General features: G+C 43.8%; 1 protein-coding gene across 1 annotated transcript in view; it reads right to left on the bottom strand.

The window, feature by feature from the left end:
• LOC104147875 (uncharacterized protein KIAA1958) overlaps positions 1-16,713 on the bottom strand; it is a 59,274-nt gene that overhangs the window by 5,916 nt on the left and 36,645 nt on the right. The window contains exon 2 of the mRNA XM_068925996.1: positions 14,201-15,386. Coding sequence (XP_068782097.1) covers positions 14,201-15,362 — 1,162 coding nt within the window. The 5' untranslated portion in view covers positions 15,363-15,386. The remainder of the gene's footprint in view (positions 1-14,200; positions 15,387-16,713) is intronic.

The raw sequence follows: 16,713 nt of genomic DNA on the forward strand, positions 1-16,713 counted from the left end.
AACTGCTATATCTGCAACTAAACAGTTATAAAATCCATGCTGAATTAAAGACTCCTTGGAGCTACATGAACATATCAGTGCCCCTGGCAACACTATCCAGATTTCTCTCTTTACTGCTCTACCTTCTGATATATGCTCTGCAAGGCAGGCGGGGAATGTTAAATATAACAGGTCAGATTCTCAGCCAGATATAGCAGAGCTACATCAATTTATACTAAAAATCCAGCCTGAATTACTAGTGAATTATTCCCTTTTTATGAGAGATGTCCAATAACATGGAAATCTCATAACAGTAAAGCAGTGAGGAAGTGAGCCCTGATGGACTGGAGTCTGAGACAATCAATTGCTAAGTTATCACATATGAATTGAGCCACTGTAATTATCTGTACAATGCTCTTAGTCCACAGCAAAAGCAGGTGATGAAGTTTAGCCTTATCTTAGCAAGGATAACTTATGATTTGATTGCTTTTTATAACCTAAGATAGCTTAGGGTTTGGTTGCAAACTCTGTGTCCTTGGAAGGTGACAAATAATTTTTCACATCATTAAAATCTTACTTCTGCCATCTAACCAAGAGAAAAACATAGAGCTGGAAGAAGTCATCTAATCCATCTCCAACTACCAAGGCAGAATAAATTATAGCCCAACACCCTTTTAGTCTCTCCAACTTTGTGTCTTCTGCTCATTTCATGAACTTATTCTCTATTCTGCCATCGGGATCATTAATGAAAATATCAACCAGGACTGGGCCCATGTTGTATCCCCTTCCATACATCCTTTGATTGGACAATGAACCCTTAATTACTTTCTGAATGCAGTTTGCAAACTTGCTTTCCACAAATCTTATAATAGTCTTATCTAGATTACATTTCTCCAGTTTGCTTATGGGAATGCCATGTGAAGCAGCATCAAATGCCTTACCATTGTCAAGATATCTTATCACAGGAGGAAATTAGATGTGATTTTGTTCTTGATAAAGCCACATTAGCTGAGAGATAATGAAAGGCTAAATAAGAGTTAATTCAATCACTAAGAACTCAAGACTGAAAGGGACCCCATTGGTCATCACACTGAATTCCTGATAAGTGTACAGGCCTTTTATAATAATGATCTGAGAAACCGGGAGTACTGTTAAGGCACTGGACTTCGTTCTTGCCCCCAAATAGGGTTTGATATCCACAGAGTCTAGCTTCCAATGCAACAATTTCCAGACTGCTTGCAGGATCTCACCTTACTACATCATGTTGAATGGAGACTATAATCTAATCAGGGTTTGCCCTTTCACTTGTTCTTTGAAGTCCTGCTGGTAACAACCCAAAACACAGCCAGATATGTACAAATCCCAAACTAGTGCAAACATAGACCTGTTCATTCTGTGGATCTATATGTCAGGGTCCTGAGTGCACTAATAGACCTTAATAGCCCTGATCAGCCTCACCTGGGGCCTCCACCCATACCCTCTGCCCATGGGCTCAGAAGCCCCATTTAAGCTTAGGCCTGGGCCTTCAGTCCTTGCCTGAGCTATGTTGTAGGAGTACCAGTTTCCAGCTGAGCTACACTCAAACCTGTACTAGACCATGGACCCTGTTGATCCTGACCTATGGGCTGACCTTTCTGGCTTGGCCTTGGACCTGTCTCATCACTATGGACCTGCCTGGCAATCACTGGGCTGTGTTTAACCCTGGCTACCCTTGCCAGACCTGATCCTAATCCTGACCCTGACCTGCAAATTGATTTCCTGGCTTGACATCAGACCTGTCTCATCACCACAAACTTGCTTGATGATCTGGACTCTTGGTTGAACCTGACTACCCTCCCTGGGTCTGCCCTGCTCACCTTGCTTGGGTATTGTGGGGCTGGGCCCTGGCTGGTGAGGCCCCTGCCCTGTCAACTATGTTATTGAGCATGGCTCCCGGCTCCCCATCCCTTAGGGAGCTGCTGCTCCCTGACACAACATCACTTGCGTTAGTATCAACTCCTCGGTATATGTGGATTCAAAGAGTGACTGGATAAATTCACAGAAGAAAAATCATTAAGGACTCCTAAATATAAGATGCCACCTCTGAATCAGGATGTCTCTGAGCTGCAAACTGCTGGAGAGTAGAAGAGTGAGGAAGTGTCACATATGCCTGAACTGTTCTTATAGTCTTCCCTAGACATCTGTTGTTAGCCACTATTGGAGAAACCATACTGGGACAAATTGTCCTTTGATCTGACCCAACATGGCTGTCCTCATGTTATGGTCTAATTTGTCTTGGTTAGTAAAGTGGTCTGAAATGACCAATCAACAAATGTTGTCAACAAAAAAGTAATAAGATCTCCCCTTTGTCGTCTTTCCTTAAGGCTGAACAAACCCAGCTCCCTCAGCCTCTCCTCATATGTCATGTGCTCCAGCCCCCTAATTGTCTTGGCAGCCTCTGCTGGACTTACTCCAGCATGTCCATGTCTGTCTTGTACTGAGGAGCCCAAAAGTAGACAGAGTACTCCAGATGCAGTCTCACAAGTGCCAAATAGAGGGAAATAATCACTTCCCTAGCCCTGCTGGCTACATTCATGATACTACCACCCAGTATGGGGTTAGCCTTTGCTGCAAAGGCATGCTGCTGATTCAGGTTCAACTTGTTGCCCACCAGGACCCCTAGGTCCTTTTCTGAAAAGCTGCTTTCTAGATAGTCAGCCCCCAGTCTGTATTGTTGCATGGGGTTATTCTGTTCCAGGCACAGGACTTTGCTGCTCTGAATGGCAGTCTCGCATATCAACTACTCCCTCCAAATTGGTATTGTCCATGAACTTGCTGAGAGCACATTCTGTCCCATCATCCAGCTCATTGATAAACACATTAAACAACATTGTCCCCAGTATCGATCCCTGAGGGATGCCACTAGGAACCAGCTGCCAGATGGACTTTGCACTGCTGGTCACACCCTTTGAGCCTGGTGATCCAGTCAATTTTCCACCCACCTTATAGTCCACCTCTCCAGTCCATATTTCACCAATTTGGTGATAAGTATCTATAGAGGAACATATCAAAGGTCTTGCTAAAGTCAAGGTAAATAGCATCCACTGCTCTCACCTTGTCCAAACAGCCAATCATCAAAGGTGGCAATCACACTGGTTAGGTACAATTTCTCCTTGGTAAATGCATGCTGTTTGTTCCCAATCGCCTTCTTGTCCTTTGTGTGCTTGAAAATGGCATCCAGGATTTGCTCTATAACCTTCCCAGGAACTGAGTTTAGGCTGCCTTTGGTTCCCCAGATCCTTCTTCTTGCCTTTCTTGAAGATGGCTTTGATGTTTGCCTTTTCCCAGTCATCAGGAACCTCCTCCCCGATTGCCATGACTTTTCAAAGATGATAGTGACCTTACAATGACATCAGTTCTCTCAGCACCCTTAGATGCATCCCATGGACTTGTGTATGTCCAGTTGGCTTAAGTGCTCCCTAACTCAATCTTCCTCTACTGTGGGTAATGCTTTACTCCCCCCCCCCAGGCTCTAGGGTCAGGGGCCTGGGAGGCCTGAGGGCAGATCTTACCAGTGAAAACTGAGAAAAAAAGGCATCAAGTACCTCAACCTTTTCCATGTCCTTGATCATTAGGTTCCCTGTCCTGTTGAGCAGTGGGCCCTCATTTTCCTTAGGCTTCCTTTTGCTGCCAGTGTCCTTCTAGAAGCCCTTCTTCTTGCCATTCATACCCTTCACTAGTTCCAACTTCAGCTGAGCTTTGGCTTTGCTAACTCCATCCCTGCATGCTTGGGAGTCTATATTCTTCCTGGGTAGCCCATCTCTGCTTCCACCTTCTGTGTACTTCCTTTTTATGTTTGAGCTCAGTCAGGAGTTCCCTGCTGGCCTTCTGCCATGCTTGCTGAACTTCCTGCACATGGGAATGGACTGTTCTTGTGCTTTGAGGAGGTTGTCCTTGAAGATCCTGGACCCCTTTGCCCTCCAAGGCAGTTTCCCATGGGATCCTGCCAAGCAGATCCTGAACAAGCAGAAATATGATTTCCTGAGGTCCTGGATTGTAATTCTATTATTTGTCTCTCTCACTTCTCTAAGGATCCTGAATTCCATCATCTCATGGTCACTGCTGCCAAAGCTGCCCTCAACCTCTGCATCCTCAACCAGTTCTTCCTTGTTTGTGAGTAGCAGTACAGCAGAGCATCTCCCCTAGTTAGCTCGTTGATCACTTGTGTCAATAAATTGTCTTCATCAACTGGACATAAGTCATAATATGCTTAGATGGCGGAAGAGGGACATGACTGAATAAGATTGTATGAGAAAATCACAGAATCACAGAATCGTTTAGGTTGGAAGGGACCTCTGGAGATCATCTAGTCCAACCCCCCTGCTCAAGCAGGGTCACCTAGAGCATATTTCCCAGGATCACATCCAGACGGGTTTTGAATATCTCCAGGTAAGGAGACTCCACTACCTCTCTGGGCAACCTGTTCCAATGCTCTGTCACCCTCACAGTGAAGAAGTTTTTCCTCAGGTTCAGATGGAACTTCCTGTGGTTCAGTTTCTGCCCATTGCCTCTTGTCCTGTTGCTGGGCACCACGGAGAAGAGGCTGGCCTCATCCTCTTGACACTCCCCCTTCAGATACTTGTACACATTGATGAGATCCCCCCTCAGTCTTCTCTTCTCCAGGCTGAACAGGCCCAGCTCTTGCAGTCTTTCTTCATAGGAGAGGTGCGCCAGCCCTCTAATCATCTTGGTAGCCCTCCGCTGGACTCTCTCCAGGAGTGCCATGTCTCTCTTGTACAGGGGAGCCCAGCACTGGACACAGGACTCCAGGTGAGGCCTCACCAGGGCTGAGTAGAGGGGGAGGATCACCTCCCTCGACCTGCTGGCAACACTCTGCCTAATGCAGCCCAGGAGACCATTGGCCTTCTTGGCCACAAGGGCACACTGCTGGCTCATGTTTAACTTGTTGTCCACCAGCACTCCCAGGTCCTTCTCGGCAGAGCTACTTTCCAGCAGGTCAACCCCCAGCCTGTACTGGTGCATGGGATTATTCCTGCCTAGGTGCAGGACCTTGCACTTGCCTTTGTGGAACTTCAGGAGGTTCCTCTCCGCCCAGCTCTCCAGCCTGTCCAGGTCCCTCTAAATGGCAGCACAGTCTTCTGGTGTGTCAGCCACTCCTCCCAGTTTAGTATCATCAGCAAACTTGCTGAGGGTACACTCTGTCCCTTCCTCCAGGTCATTGATGAATATATTGAACAAGACTGGACCCAGTACTGACCCCTGGGGGGCACCACTAGCCACAGGCCTCCAACTTGACTCTGCGCCATTCACCACAACCCTCTGAGCTCGGCCATCCAGCCAGTTCTCAATCCACCTCACTGTCCACTCATCCAACCCACACTTCCTGAGCTTACCTAGGAGGATGTGATGGGAGACAGTGTCAAAAGCCTTGCTGAAAATGCGGAAGAATGTTGAGGAGACAGGTGATGGAAGCTAGTCTGACCATTCCGTGGGAAAAGGAGCATCTACAGGGCATGCTGACCCATAGTCATGCGGCTGAGCCTGTGCCAGTGTGGCGCTACACCTGAGCTTAGAATCGAGATTAGCGAGGAGCTCAATATGCTTACTGCACATGCATGTAGTCCATAAAAATCTCATATAGTGCCCCCCCCCCAGCATTCCTTGCCATGGACTGACACTCAGCAGTTCCAAGGACTCTCCCGCTCCATTAATGCCTCGATCGGGAAATCGCTGGGGAATCCCCGCTCAGATGCAGAGGTAATAAACACTAACTATTGATCATAGTGTGCCTAGTGTTTGTGTATCTGTCCCTGCTGGGAGTCCAGGCACTGCCCCCACCTTACCCTTACAAGCATTCATGTGTATAATTTGACTGTACTCAAGATTTGCTAAGAGAAAAAGCAAAAATAAAGATTCAAAATGAGGAGTGAAAGACTATTAATGATCTCCTGAGAAATACCTCCTTTACTGGATTACATTTCTTTTTAAAAAATGAATCAAGAGCCTGGGAGAAAATACAAATTCTCATGGCAAAAAGCCCCTTTGTTATAAGTAGAACTAGTGGCCACATTTTCCATAAGGTTTCAACTTTTAAATGATCATACTCAAAAAGCCAAATTTACATGTGTAAATAAACCTTGCAAAAGCCAATTGCTCAAGCAGAAATCTTACTGACAAGTTTACTTTTACAAAACCACAGGAACAGATTTAGAAGGCACTTTGGAAAATTTGGCTCAATGTCATTTTGTGCCAAAGCAGTCCCTAAGCTGATGGTACTTCTATTCATTACAGATCCTGTACAATATCATTATAATGTTATTTCTCAGGGCGATCTCTGGGGCAGGGAGTGTCTAAGACTAGTCTCTTTGTAGTAGGACTAACATGAAAAAGGAACTGCATGTGCAATCATGACAATATACTGAGTAGAGTCAGTTACTGAAGAGACTTCTTCCAAGTCCCTTTAATGCTATGGGCTAAACCAGGTAGCAAGTATGCAGTGTCACTACCTATTTCCTGTATGCTTTAGCAAGCCCTGAAGGAAGGGGAGTGGGAGACAGGACACAAATATAGTTTAGTCTTCCCTTATGGTTTAGTCTTGTCTCTACATCCCACACTGTGTCTGGCAAGGGATGTCAAGGATAACAAGAAGGGCTTCTTCAAATACATCAATAGCAAAAGGAAGACTAGGGGAAATGTGGGCCTGCTACTGAATGGGACAGGGGCCCTGGTGATGAAGGATACAGAGAAGGCAGAGTTGCTGAATGCTGCCTTTGCCTCAGTCTATACTGCATAGGCCCGCCCTCAGGAATCCTGGACCCTGGAGACCAGGGAGGAAGTCTGGAGAAAGGAAGACTCTCCCTTGGTCGAGGAGGATCGGGTGAGAGATCATGTGGGCAAACTCGACACCCACAAGTCCATGGGCCCCAATGGGACGCGCCCACGAGTGCTGAGGGAGCTGGTGGATGTTATCGCTAGGCCACTCTCCATCATCTCTGAAAGGTCCTGGAGAACAGGAGAGGTGCCTGAGGACTGGAAGAAAGCCAATGTCACGCCAGTCTTCAAAAAGGGCAAGAAGGAGGAGCCAGGAAACTACAGGCCTGTCAGCCTCACCTCCATCCCTGGGAAGGTGATGGAACAGCTCCTCCTGGAGGTCATCACTAAGCATCTGGAGGACAAGAAGGTGATCAGGAGTAGTCAGCATGGATTCACCAAAGGGAATTCATGCTTGACCACTCTGATAGCCTTCTATGATGGAATGACTGGCTGGGTAGATGAGGGCAGAGCAGTGGATGTTGTCTCCCTGGACTTCAGCAAGGCTTTTGACACTGTCTCCCATCACATCCTCCTAGGTAAGCTCAGGAAGTGTGGGCTGGATGAGTGGCCGGTGAGGTGGGTTGAGAACTGGCTGGATGGCCAAGCTCAGAGGGTTGTGGTCAGTGGCGCAGAGTCTAGTTGGAGGCCTGTAGCTAGCGGTGTCCCCCAGGGGTCAGTGCTGGGTCCAGTCTTGTTCAATGTACTCATCAATGACCTGGAGGAAGGGACAGAGTGCACCCTCAGCAAGTTTGCTGATGATACTCAACTGGGAGGAGTGGCTGACACACCAGAAGACTGTGCTGCCATTCAGAGGGACCTGGACAGGCTGGAGAGGTGGGCGGAGAGGAACCTCCTGAAGTTCCACAAAGGCAAGTTCAAGGTCCTGCACTTAGGGAGAAATAATCCCATGCACCAGGACAGGCTGGGGGTTGACCTGCTGCAGAGCAGCTCTGCGGAGAAAGACCTGGGAGTGCTGGTGGACAACAAGTTGACCATGGGCCAGCAATGTGCCCTTGTGGCCAAGAAGGCCAATGGTATCCTGGGGTGCATTAGGCAGAGTGTTGCCAGCAGGTCGAGGGAGGTGACCCTGCTCCTCTACTCAGCCCTGGTGAGGCCTCACCTGGAGTCCTGTGTCCAATTCTGGGCTCCCCAGTACAAGAGAGGTGTGGCACTACTGGAGAGAGTCCAGTGGAGGGCTACTAAGATGATTAGGAGACTAGAGCATCTCTCATAGGAGGAAAGGCTGAGGAAGCTGGGCATGTTTAGCCTGGAAAAGAGAAGACTGAGAGGGGGGATCTGATCAATGTGTAGAAATATCTGAAAGGAGGATGTCAAGAGGATGGGGCCAGGCTCTTCTCACTGGTGCCAAGTGACAGGACAAGAGGCAACGAGCACAAACGGAAACACAGGAAGTTTGGTCTGAACATGAGGAGAAAATTCTTTGCTGTGAGGATGACAGAGCACTGGAACAGGTTGCCCAGAGTGGTTGTGGGTCTCCTTCCCTGGAGATATTCAAAACCCGCCTGGGCGCAATCCTGTGCAATGTGCTCTAGGTTTGGACTAGATGATCTCCAGAGGTCTCTTCCAACCTTGGCCATTCTGTGAGTCTGTGATTCTGTGCTTCTTCCTTTATGTATCAATATCATAAAATACTCTGCATTTTGCAAAGAAAAAACTTTGTTTGAGAAACGCTTCTGTGAGGGAGAACACAGCAGGTGATTTACAGTGGTCTTACAAAAAAGATTCCTTTCTGCTCTTGCTCACTTCTTATTTCTCTCCTTCTTGCCTTTCATGTTTGAGGAATGGGGAAGGGCAGATATTTTTGAGTTTGACATGGGCAGTGATGCTCTTGAACACAACTGTATATTGAAATGACCCATATGATGTACCAGTTTAACACTTGTGCTGGGATGTTTTAAATTGAAAATATTTATTACCTTGAGGAGGTGAAGGTTGCAATCCATTACACTGGATCCCAACCCCTGTGATGTACGCAGGGAGACTAAATAGCCCAACTAATATGTGAGCGGATAGGGGTCCCCACTATCCAGGAAATAGATTTCTTGCAGCCCACTCAGCAACCAGGCGGCTTCAGGTCTACAGGGCATGCTGTGTGGGTGCATGATCTGACTAAACCCAGTCTGAAAGGGAAATCATTGCTGATGGGCCAGGAGACACCCACCTGGTACTAATCAAAGGGGAAAATGTCCCAGTCCATGTCCCCTCTAGGAGACTCTCGCCCAGAGAACCCAGACCTGATGAATATGCCAAGCGGAATGGCAACATTGCTGCTCTCCATCCTAGCCCTGTACACTGATGGCAGTTGGGACACCAACAGAGCTGCAGTGAGCACATTGAACCCAAGATCCACAAGATAATGAGCCTACTTCAAGAACTACATGATGTAAGATCCAAAGAATCAGCACAGGACAGCCCCTAGCAGTGACTGTCATCATGGCTGTTGAATTTAGGACTACGGGGAAAACACATTATACTCCTGGTCTTCTGGGCTGATTAGTTTTGCGTGCATATATGTTATAATTTACTATATATATATGTTCACTATTATTTAATTGCTTGTACACCTTAGCTGTTAGTTAAGCCAATGCCTGAAAGGCATATCTGAACCTTATCTACACACTGGTGGCACCAACACCACATCTCTGTCAGTCGGGGGATGGAGTGTAGTGAGAACACCCGCAGAAGATCTGGCGAGAAGTCAGTGCCTGGCAGAGTATGTGACAGCAGCTCCAGAGTGTGCTCTCTACACAATGACTGAAACTGGTCAAGGCTGGACATGCATATTCCTTTTTGTCAACAATGTCTAGCTACTTCCCGGACAGTAGTCTCTCAAGGTTAGCACAGCTGAGATGAGGAAATAGTTCTAGTGGATTTAAGGGGTCCTTAGGATACAATGAGTTGAGTCCCGCCTGGGTGTCCGACCTGTGCGTCTAGCAGCCTCCCATCAGTGACCCTTCCATGCAGTTCCCGGGGCTCCCTGTGCAGCTTAGAGTGAAAGTCCTTTATTAAATCTATCCTGTTTAACCGCTCAGGAACCTTGAGTGTCTCTCTCCGCTGGTATCCAATCCTCCCTTTTCCCGCCTTGTGGTCACACCTACTTTCTCCCTGCTGGTTCTTGGATATGAGAGACAGACTAAATATTAGCAAAAGGAAAAGCTAGAAAAGCTATTTAGGAAGTAGAGAGTATGGAAAAGATCTATTCTCCACTATTACAAACTCTCTCTCTTCTCTGATGTTTGACCTTTTATTTATTCCACATAAAAATCTTGATATTACCTATTTCTTACATTCTTGGGGGCTTGATTAATGAAGTGGTAAAAGAAAAAAAATTCTTTTTTGGGGGGGAGAGGGACCTGTAAATTCACAAATCAATGTTCATACATTAGGGCTTAACTATAAAATTTAAGAAAGTAATTCAATATATTCTACAATTCTCAAATGGAGACCTGAAGCCAACAGAAATTTTTGTTTAAACTTGCTGAATTTTCATTGGGATGCCATTTATTTTCAAAGACATGAAAATACCTTTACAGAGGCCCTGTTTAAACACAGAGTTGCCACAGTTTAATTAAAAATAACTTTAACAAATTTTTTAAAGAGAAACTAGTGCAAAACCATAGTGTGAACATTCTTAAATTGTTCTAAGCTGACATATATCAATATAGTTCTAATTTCTTGGGGCATCTCACTCAAAATTTAATGGCCTAACAGATTACCATGCATTAACTAAGTCATGGTAACTACCAGTTATGTGTCACACGTGTACAAGGAAATATGACAGCTTAAATCTCAATGTAATATTTTTTTGCTGGTTTGACTACATCCTGTAACTACAGCTAACCAGTTATGGTGCTGATCCCACAAATACTATACGTACACAGACAGTTCTACTGGCACTAAGACTAAGAATTTAGATATTATTTTGGAATTAAGCAACATTTTGTAGGGGAGAAGACAATTTAAATTCCCTGCTCATTTTCAACAGTATTCCTTGTTTGTTTGTCAATCATCAAGCACTACAACTAAGTCTATAAAAATGGTATAGGTTCCTTTTTAAAAATTATTCCCTGCCCTCTTCTCAGTAAGAATTATATTCATCATTGTTTAAATGTGTTCAGGATAGAAACATTTCCATGTAAGATAGCTAAGCCTCCTCTTGTAGGTCAGTGGTGCTCAAACTTTATATATCATGCATCACTTCCTGTAAATCACTCTTTGTGATCTACCCTAGTCTTTAATCAGACCTGACATTTTAGCTGTAAGAATTTACTGTGCAGAACTACATACTTGTAATACAATCACTTGCCAACATGAACTTGTTTGTGGCTCAAAGATTTATTAATGCCAACATTTCTTTCCCACAGGAGTTTTCTTTGTTGAATTCAAAGATTTTACTGACATGAGCATCAAGTTTTAGGTATATATCAGTCATTTTATCCTTGCTGAAATGCAGCTACCTCTCAAGATAGTACATAACAGTATATTACAATACTATACCAGAGATAGCACAGGAAATGCACAGCAGTCACTTAGAACAACACAGGTAATTTAACTATTCAGAACATAATTAACTGGATTGGAATTTAGGAAACACACTGAGATAACACCACTGTCTTTGTGAGAAGCACTGAGAGATTTTTAGGGTTAGTTTATACAATGGGTTTCATGCAGAAATGACCTCACTTTGTCTTCACACTGAGCTACTGAACAAGGGCCAGCCTTGCTCTGGAAACAGTATAAATGTGTAAGTAAGTGTGACACTGTGCCCATCCTCGTAAGACACTCAGCAGAAATAACTACTGACCTTGTTTGTTTCCTGAGAGCTGAGAGCACTCTTCAAGGTAAAATCTTTGCCCTCTGTTAACCACTGACAACAGCAAACTGGAGATTCTTTTTTTTTTTTTAACTAATCTATCGAAAACAAAGAACTCTCAAAGGTAACACACATGCACACAGCCACACATCCCCACTTGCAAATTTGAGGTTCAGCACAGAGGATGTCAGAATCTACCACTGGTATATGCAACAGTAATATCCATGTGATAAAATAAGGAAGCACAGAGTAAATGTGTTTACTGGGCAGTTCAGACTGATGTCTGGCATCCTGTATCTTTCAGACTTAGCCTATCTGAATCAGGTCTAAATTATTTGGAGTTTTGGAAGGGCATTTCCATGGGGGATGTTATACAACAGGACTACCGTGAGATAATGTCACGGAAGTAGCCATGCAGAACTGAGGGTCCAAATGAGCATTTTGCTTTACTGCTGCTAAGATGAAGTCTGCATTTTCTATCTTATACTTCTCTGTGGGGATTTACTGAGAATATTTTATTATGCCCAGTACTTTATTTGGCAACAGGATCTACAGGCTCTCACTAATTAATAGACTTCCAGGTTTGACCAAGTTTCAGGGACTTCACAGGTGTGCAGATTGAATTGCCAGCAGAACTATTAAAAGTCATTGTCATCATGGCTTGCAGTAGCTATCGCGTGGATTGCACACAGGCAAATGCTTTATTCCACTATTTGGCTCTGGGTGCTCCAACCAGTGAGAGCACATCCAGAACTCATCCCTGCTTTAGTCTGCTCCTCTAGATGACACCACTGATGGGGCTGAAAAGGCAAAGCTAGTGCTGTCTGAATTTAGGTCCAAAGAGAATTGACAAGTCTACTCAAGAAACAGATTTCCTCCATGCAAAGCCTATGGCCAAAATTTGGTTTTCCTGTAGGACTAGCACAAGGCAATCATTCAATTGGAATGTGCTGTTTCACAACATTATTTGATAATGTTGATTTCATTATGCCAATTGTCATTGTGTAAGATAAGTGTAATGAACCTTTAACTTCAAGATGAACTTTGGATGCAAGTTGGAAGAACAGAACTGATGACACAGAAGAATTGAGTTTAGAATGTTCTAAAGGAAGAAGATGTAAGCAGGAACAGCACCAAAGAGAATGCACTCAACTTAGAACAAACAGAACTGAAACTAAACATTGATAAGGACGAAAAACATCTGTCACTAAATAATCTAATGTAATCAGCAATGTCAAGAATGGCACTAATCAGCATTATGTATTAACCAATAGATTTGTTTAATCAACAATGATGTAATGCTAGCAAACATATAAAAGAGGGAAATAAAAAATCGATGGGGTCCCTCTTCGGAGGCACCCAGCTCAAGCTGCTTTTCACTATGAGTCCAACTCTTTATTCCCAAGATCCCAAATTTTTCTATTACACATTGCCTTGGCAGCAGCGGGAGATACAAACATACACCAAAAATCTTAAGGACATTTTATATAAGTTTTTTCACTAAGAATGGGATAAAGATTGTTTTCGCTTGGATTAAAGTTTAAGTGATATTAATTTCAGGGTTAAGGATATAGTTATCCTTCTCCAATATCTCCCGGCTGCTGGGATTTACGGGTTAGGGAAATTGCATAATAAAGATTTAGAATAATATAAACTTCTCTCCAGACATTCTTCTTGTGCCCTCCTTTGCTTCTGCATTTCAAACATCACTCTTCTGGCTGCATTAAGGAAAGAAAAACCCTGATCTCCTACTCTAGATTGCTCTTGCTAAGACTATTTCTGATTTTTCAAATGAATGCAAGAGGACAAGGGTCAATTTTTTTTCCTCAACATCCCTTACATATAACAATATGACTGCACACTCTCTCATGTATAGTTCCCATATAGAATTATGCAACCATTACATATAACCAACTGTGAAATATGTCTTAAAAGATTGCTTCCTTTATGAAGTATAGCTAGAGTAGCACTCTCTTATATTGAGTACTTGTGGCCTTTATTCAATAAAAGTCTTCCAAATCCTCTTCCAAATTAGAGAGGCTATCTATCTACTGATTTATGTACCCATTACTTCCCATAAGCAAGTGTGGACAAGATGTCTTCATATGACTTTACCCTCCTTTCCCAAGTCAGTAGGAGCTCAGTTGTCCCTGGGCAGGGGAATGACAGCTGGCTGTAATTCTTGACAAGTATTTACATTCACTCATCCACCCTGGAAAAGCAGTGTTGTAATTAAAAGTATTTACCAGTTCCATGGTTAGTAACTATAGTCAGCACACTAACAGTCAGTAACCATCGCTTATCCTCAATTACTTGCCCTGGAGAACTGAGCTCCTGCCACTACTGCCACCTAACACTTTGCAAGCCCCTTGAACCCTCCCGTGACCCCACTCAGAGCATCATGACAAGTAGTTTGAGAAACACTAAGGTGACTAGGATAGTATTGCACTTTCTCAGCTCCAATTCAGTGTTTGGAAGGTGTTGTCTTAGAAATATGTCCCATTAGGGTGGTAGTGAATTCCCTGTGTGACAGTGCATGTGTATGGATGAGGGAGGGGTTCCAAGCTCTCATACCTGTTATTGATTGTGCTGTTGCTTTGGTGGTGATTGTAGGAACAGTGTTTGGTTGCTGCTGGCTAGAGCTGACTTCTGGTTCTGCACTCACAGAAGGGGAGGATGTCACTTCGCAGGCTGGGACCTGATTTGTTACAGATTGGAGGATTTCTTCTGAGGCAGCTTGCTCTTCTTGCCCAGGGAGCTGCAGGGCTGACAAAGGAATGCTAATCTGTTTACTGGCATTGGGACTGCTGACAGGCATCTGAAGGGCTACCTGCTGTCTGTTTGCAGGAGTACTAGCTCTCCCTCTAGCTGGGGAAGCCATAGTTACCCTGACAGGCTTCTGAACAGCAGGCCATGACAGGACTGGTGGAGAAGCAGATGTGTTCTGTAGGTCTAGAGAAGGTGTTACAAGGGGAGTAGACTTCAATGGGCCAGCGCAGGAGGGCCCAGCATGAGTCTGAGGCTTGGGCTTTGACATCTGTGTCGAGGAGAGCACAGATCCCTCAACACTGCCAGTCAGTTCTGCATTAGCCACGCTATAGTAATCTTCTGAGATCTCCTGTTTAATTTTCTTGACTATCACATCATTACTACCTTCATTGGTGATCTGGGCCCAGGAGCCTGACAGAGATGTTGAAGAAAGGCCTCTTGCAGGTCTTTTCTGGGAGGTGTTTTGGGTTCTTTGGGGATGAGGTTCAAAGTCACTGTCCTCATCAGTCACAGAGGACTCACAGACCATGTCAAAGAGAGTAGCTTCATCTTCATCTTCTTCCATGGTTTCACCTAGCTCCGAAGGCTCACTGCAGTAAGAGAAGTCACAGGAATCTCTGGTCCTTTTACAGTCCAGCTTTGTTTTCACTGGCTTCCCAGAGTACCGCCCCATTGGGCTGGTCTGTGTTTCCAATGGCACACCTATGATGCTGGGACTGTCTGAACTGAAGCTTCTGTTGTCTTGGAAACACACTCTTTCCTGACACTCAGCCATGCAAGTAGCAGTCAGAGGCCAGTGGTATGCATGGCCAGTGCTACAGCCCCACATCGCTGTCAGGTTACCATGAGAACCTTTGGCGAGCAAGTGCTTCAGGTTTGGAATGAGATTACATATAGTCCCATGGCTGTGAGCCCAACTGACCAGTTTGGAAAGGTTTTCAGAAGAGGTATGAAGGCAATCCTCCATGATACAGGATCAACAGCTTCTTTCCTACCAAGAAATAAATTAAAGATATGTATTAAACTGCAGGATTCCAAAATTTGCAATTGTATAGTACTAAGTTAATGTCTATTACTTGTCTACAAATAGAGGGCAAAAAACAATTTTACATATTTCTTCAAAAAAAATTGCAAAGGCAAATAAAATATGTAAGTTTAGGTAAATCATCTTACTATCATATCATTCATTGTTTTATCAGAACTTCCATTTTCCCAGATCCAAATAATGATTCCACTAAAGTCAATCATTTGTCATTTTCACCAGGAGCATCCAGAAATTTGCAGCAAAAGACATAGACACCTGAGGCCAACTTCATGAATATGAGATATTCCTGGTTAAGCATAATTTATGATATTTCACATAAAGATAGGAAATTTGTTGAAATTTAAACTTTTCTTGCCATAAACAGCTCCCCACAAGTGTGGCAAAATTAGGTTACAGACAAGGTCTCACCCTATAACAGGCTGAGTCTCCTCAACTTCTATTGTTTTTGGTAGGAAATGAATCTGTTAAGCACCTTGCAGAATCAAGCCAAATGCTACTGAGACAGGTAAGATTATTGCACCTGCCCAAACATTGAAATTTCTAGTAGACTTCATAACTGTTTCTCTGATCCCTCTTTCCTTTATAAGACACAATCAAATATGACACCAGAGATGCTTCATTCATTGAAATGAACAGAGAAAAAAAAGAAGAAAAAGGAGCAATAAATTCAGAGATTTGCAATTCTGACTCTAGACATACTAAAGAGGAGCAAGGATATGAAACATAACTGAGATAGAAATACATAAATTGTTCACAGGTAATTTCCTTGACTGTAGCTTTCTTTTTTCCTGTGCAATCTACCCAAGTATCTGATATTGAAATACCATAGTTTAAATAGTAAGCTTCTGATTGTATATCAGCATAATGATAATGGTATGTCTATGTTCTAGATTGGTGTGTTTCTGTCTGGATTCTGCCTGAAGAATCAAGATTTCAGTGGGAATGCTCAGTTTTACTATTTCTGTTAACATCTAGTATTTGCTCAAAATCCACTGTTCATGCAGGAAATTGTTCATAGAATATTTACCATTAGCAAAAATTTTTTTCATTTTAGTTTCTCTTATAACATTTGTTCTGCATGCTCACAGTCTTTCAGATTTGATCTTTAGTCAGTCTCTATTACCCTATTATCCAGGCATTTTAACATTTAATTAATATAGTAAAATTTTTTTTTTGCCATGACCAGATGAAATAGTCAAATGTCTGTACAATCCTAGACAAATGATTATTGTAGACAGATTGCACAGAATAATCTATCCAAGGAGTTCCAAAT

The sequence above is a fragment of the Struthio camelus genome, chromosome W (genome assembly GCF_040807025.1).
Source record: "Struthio camelus isolate bStrCam1 chromosome W, bStrCam1.hap1, whole genome shotgun sequence".
Classification (NCBI taxonomy): domain Eukaryota; kingdom Metazoa; phylum Chordata; class Aves; order Struthioniformes; family Struthionidae; genus Struthio; species Struthio camelus.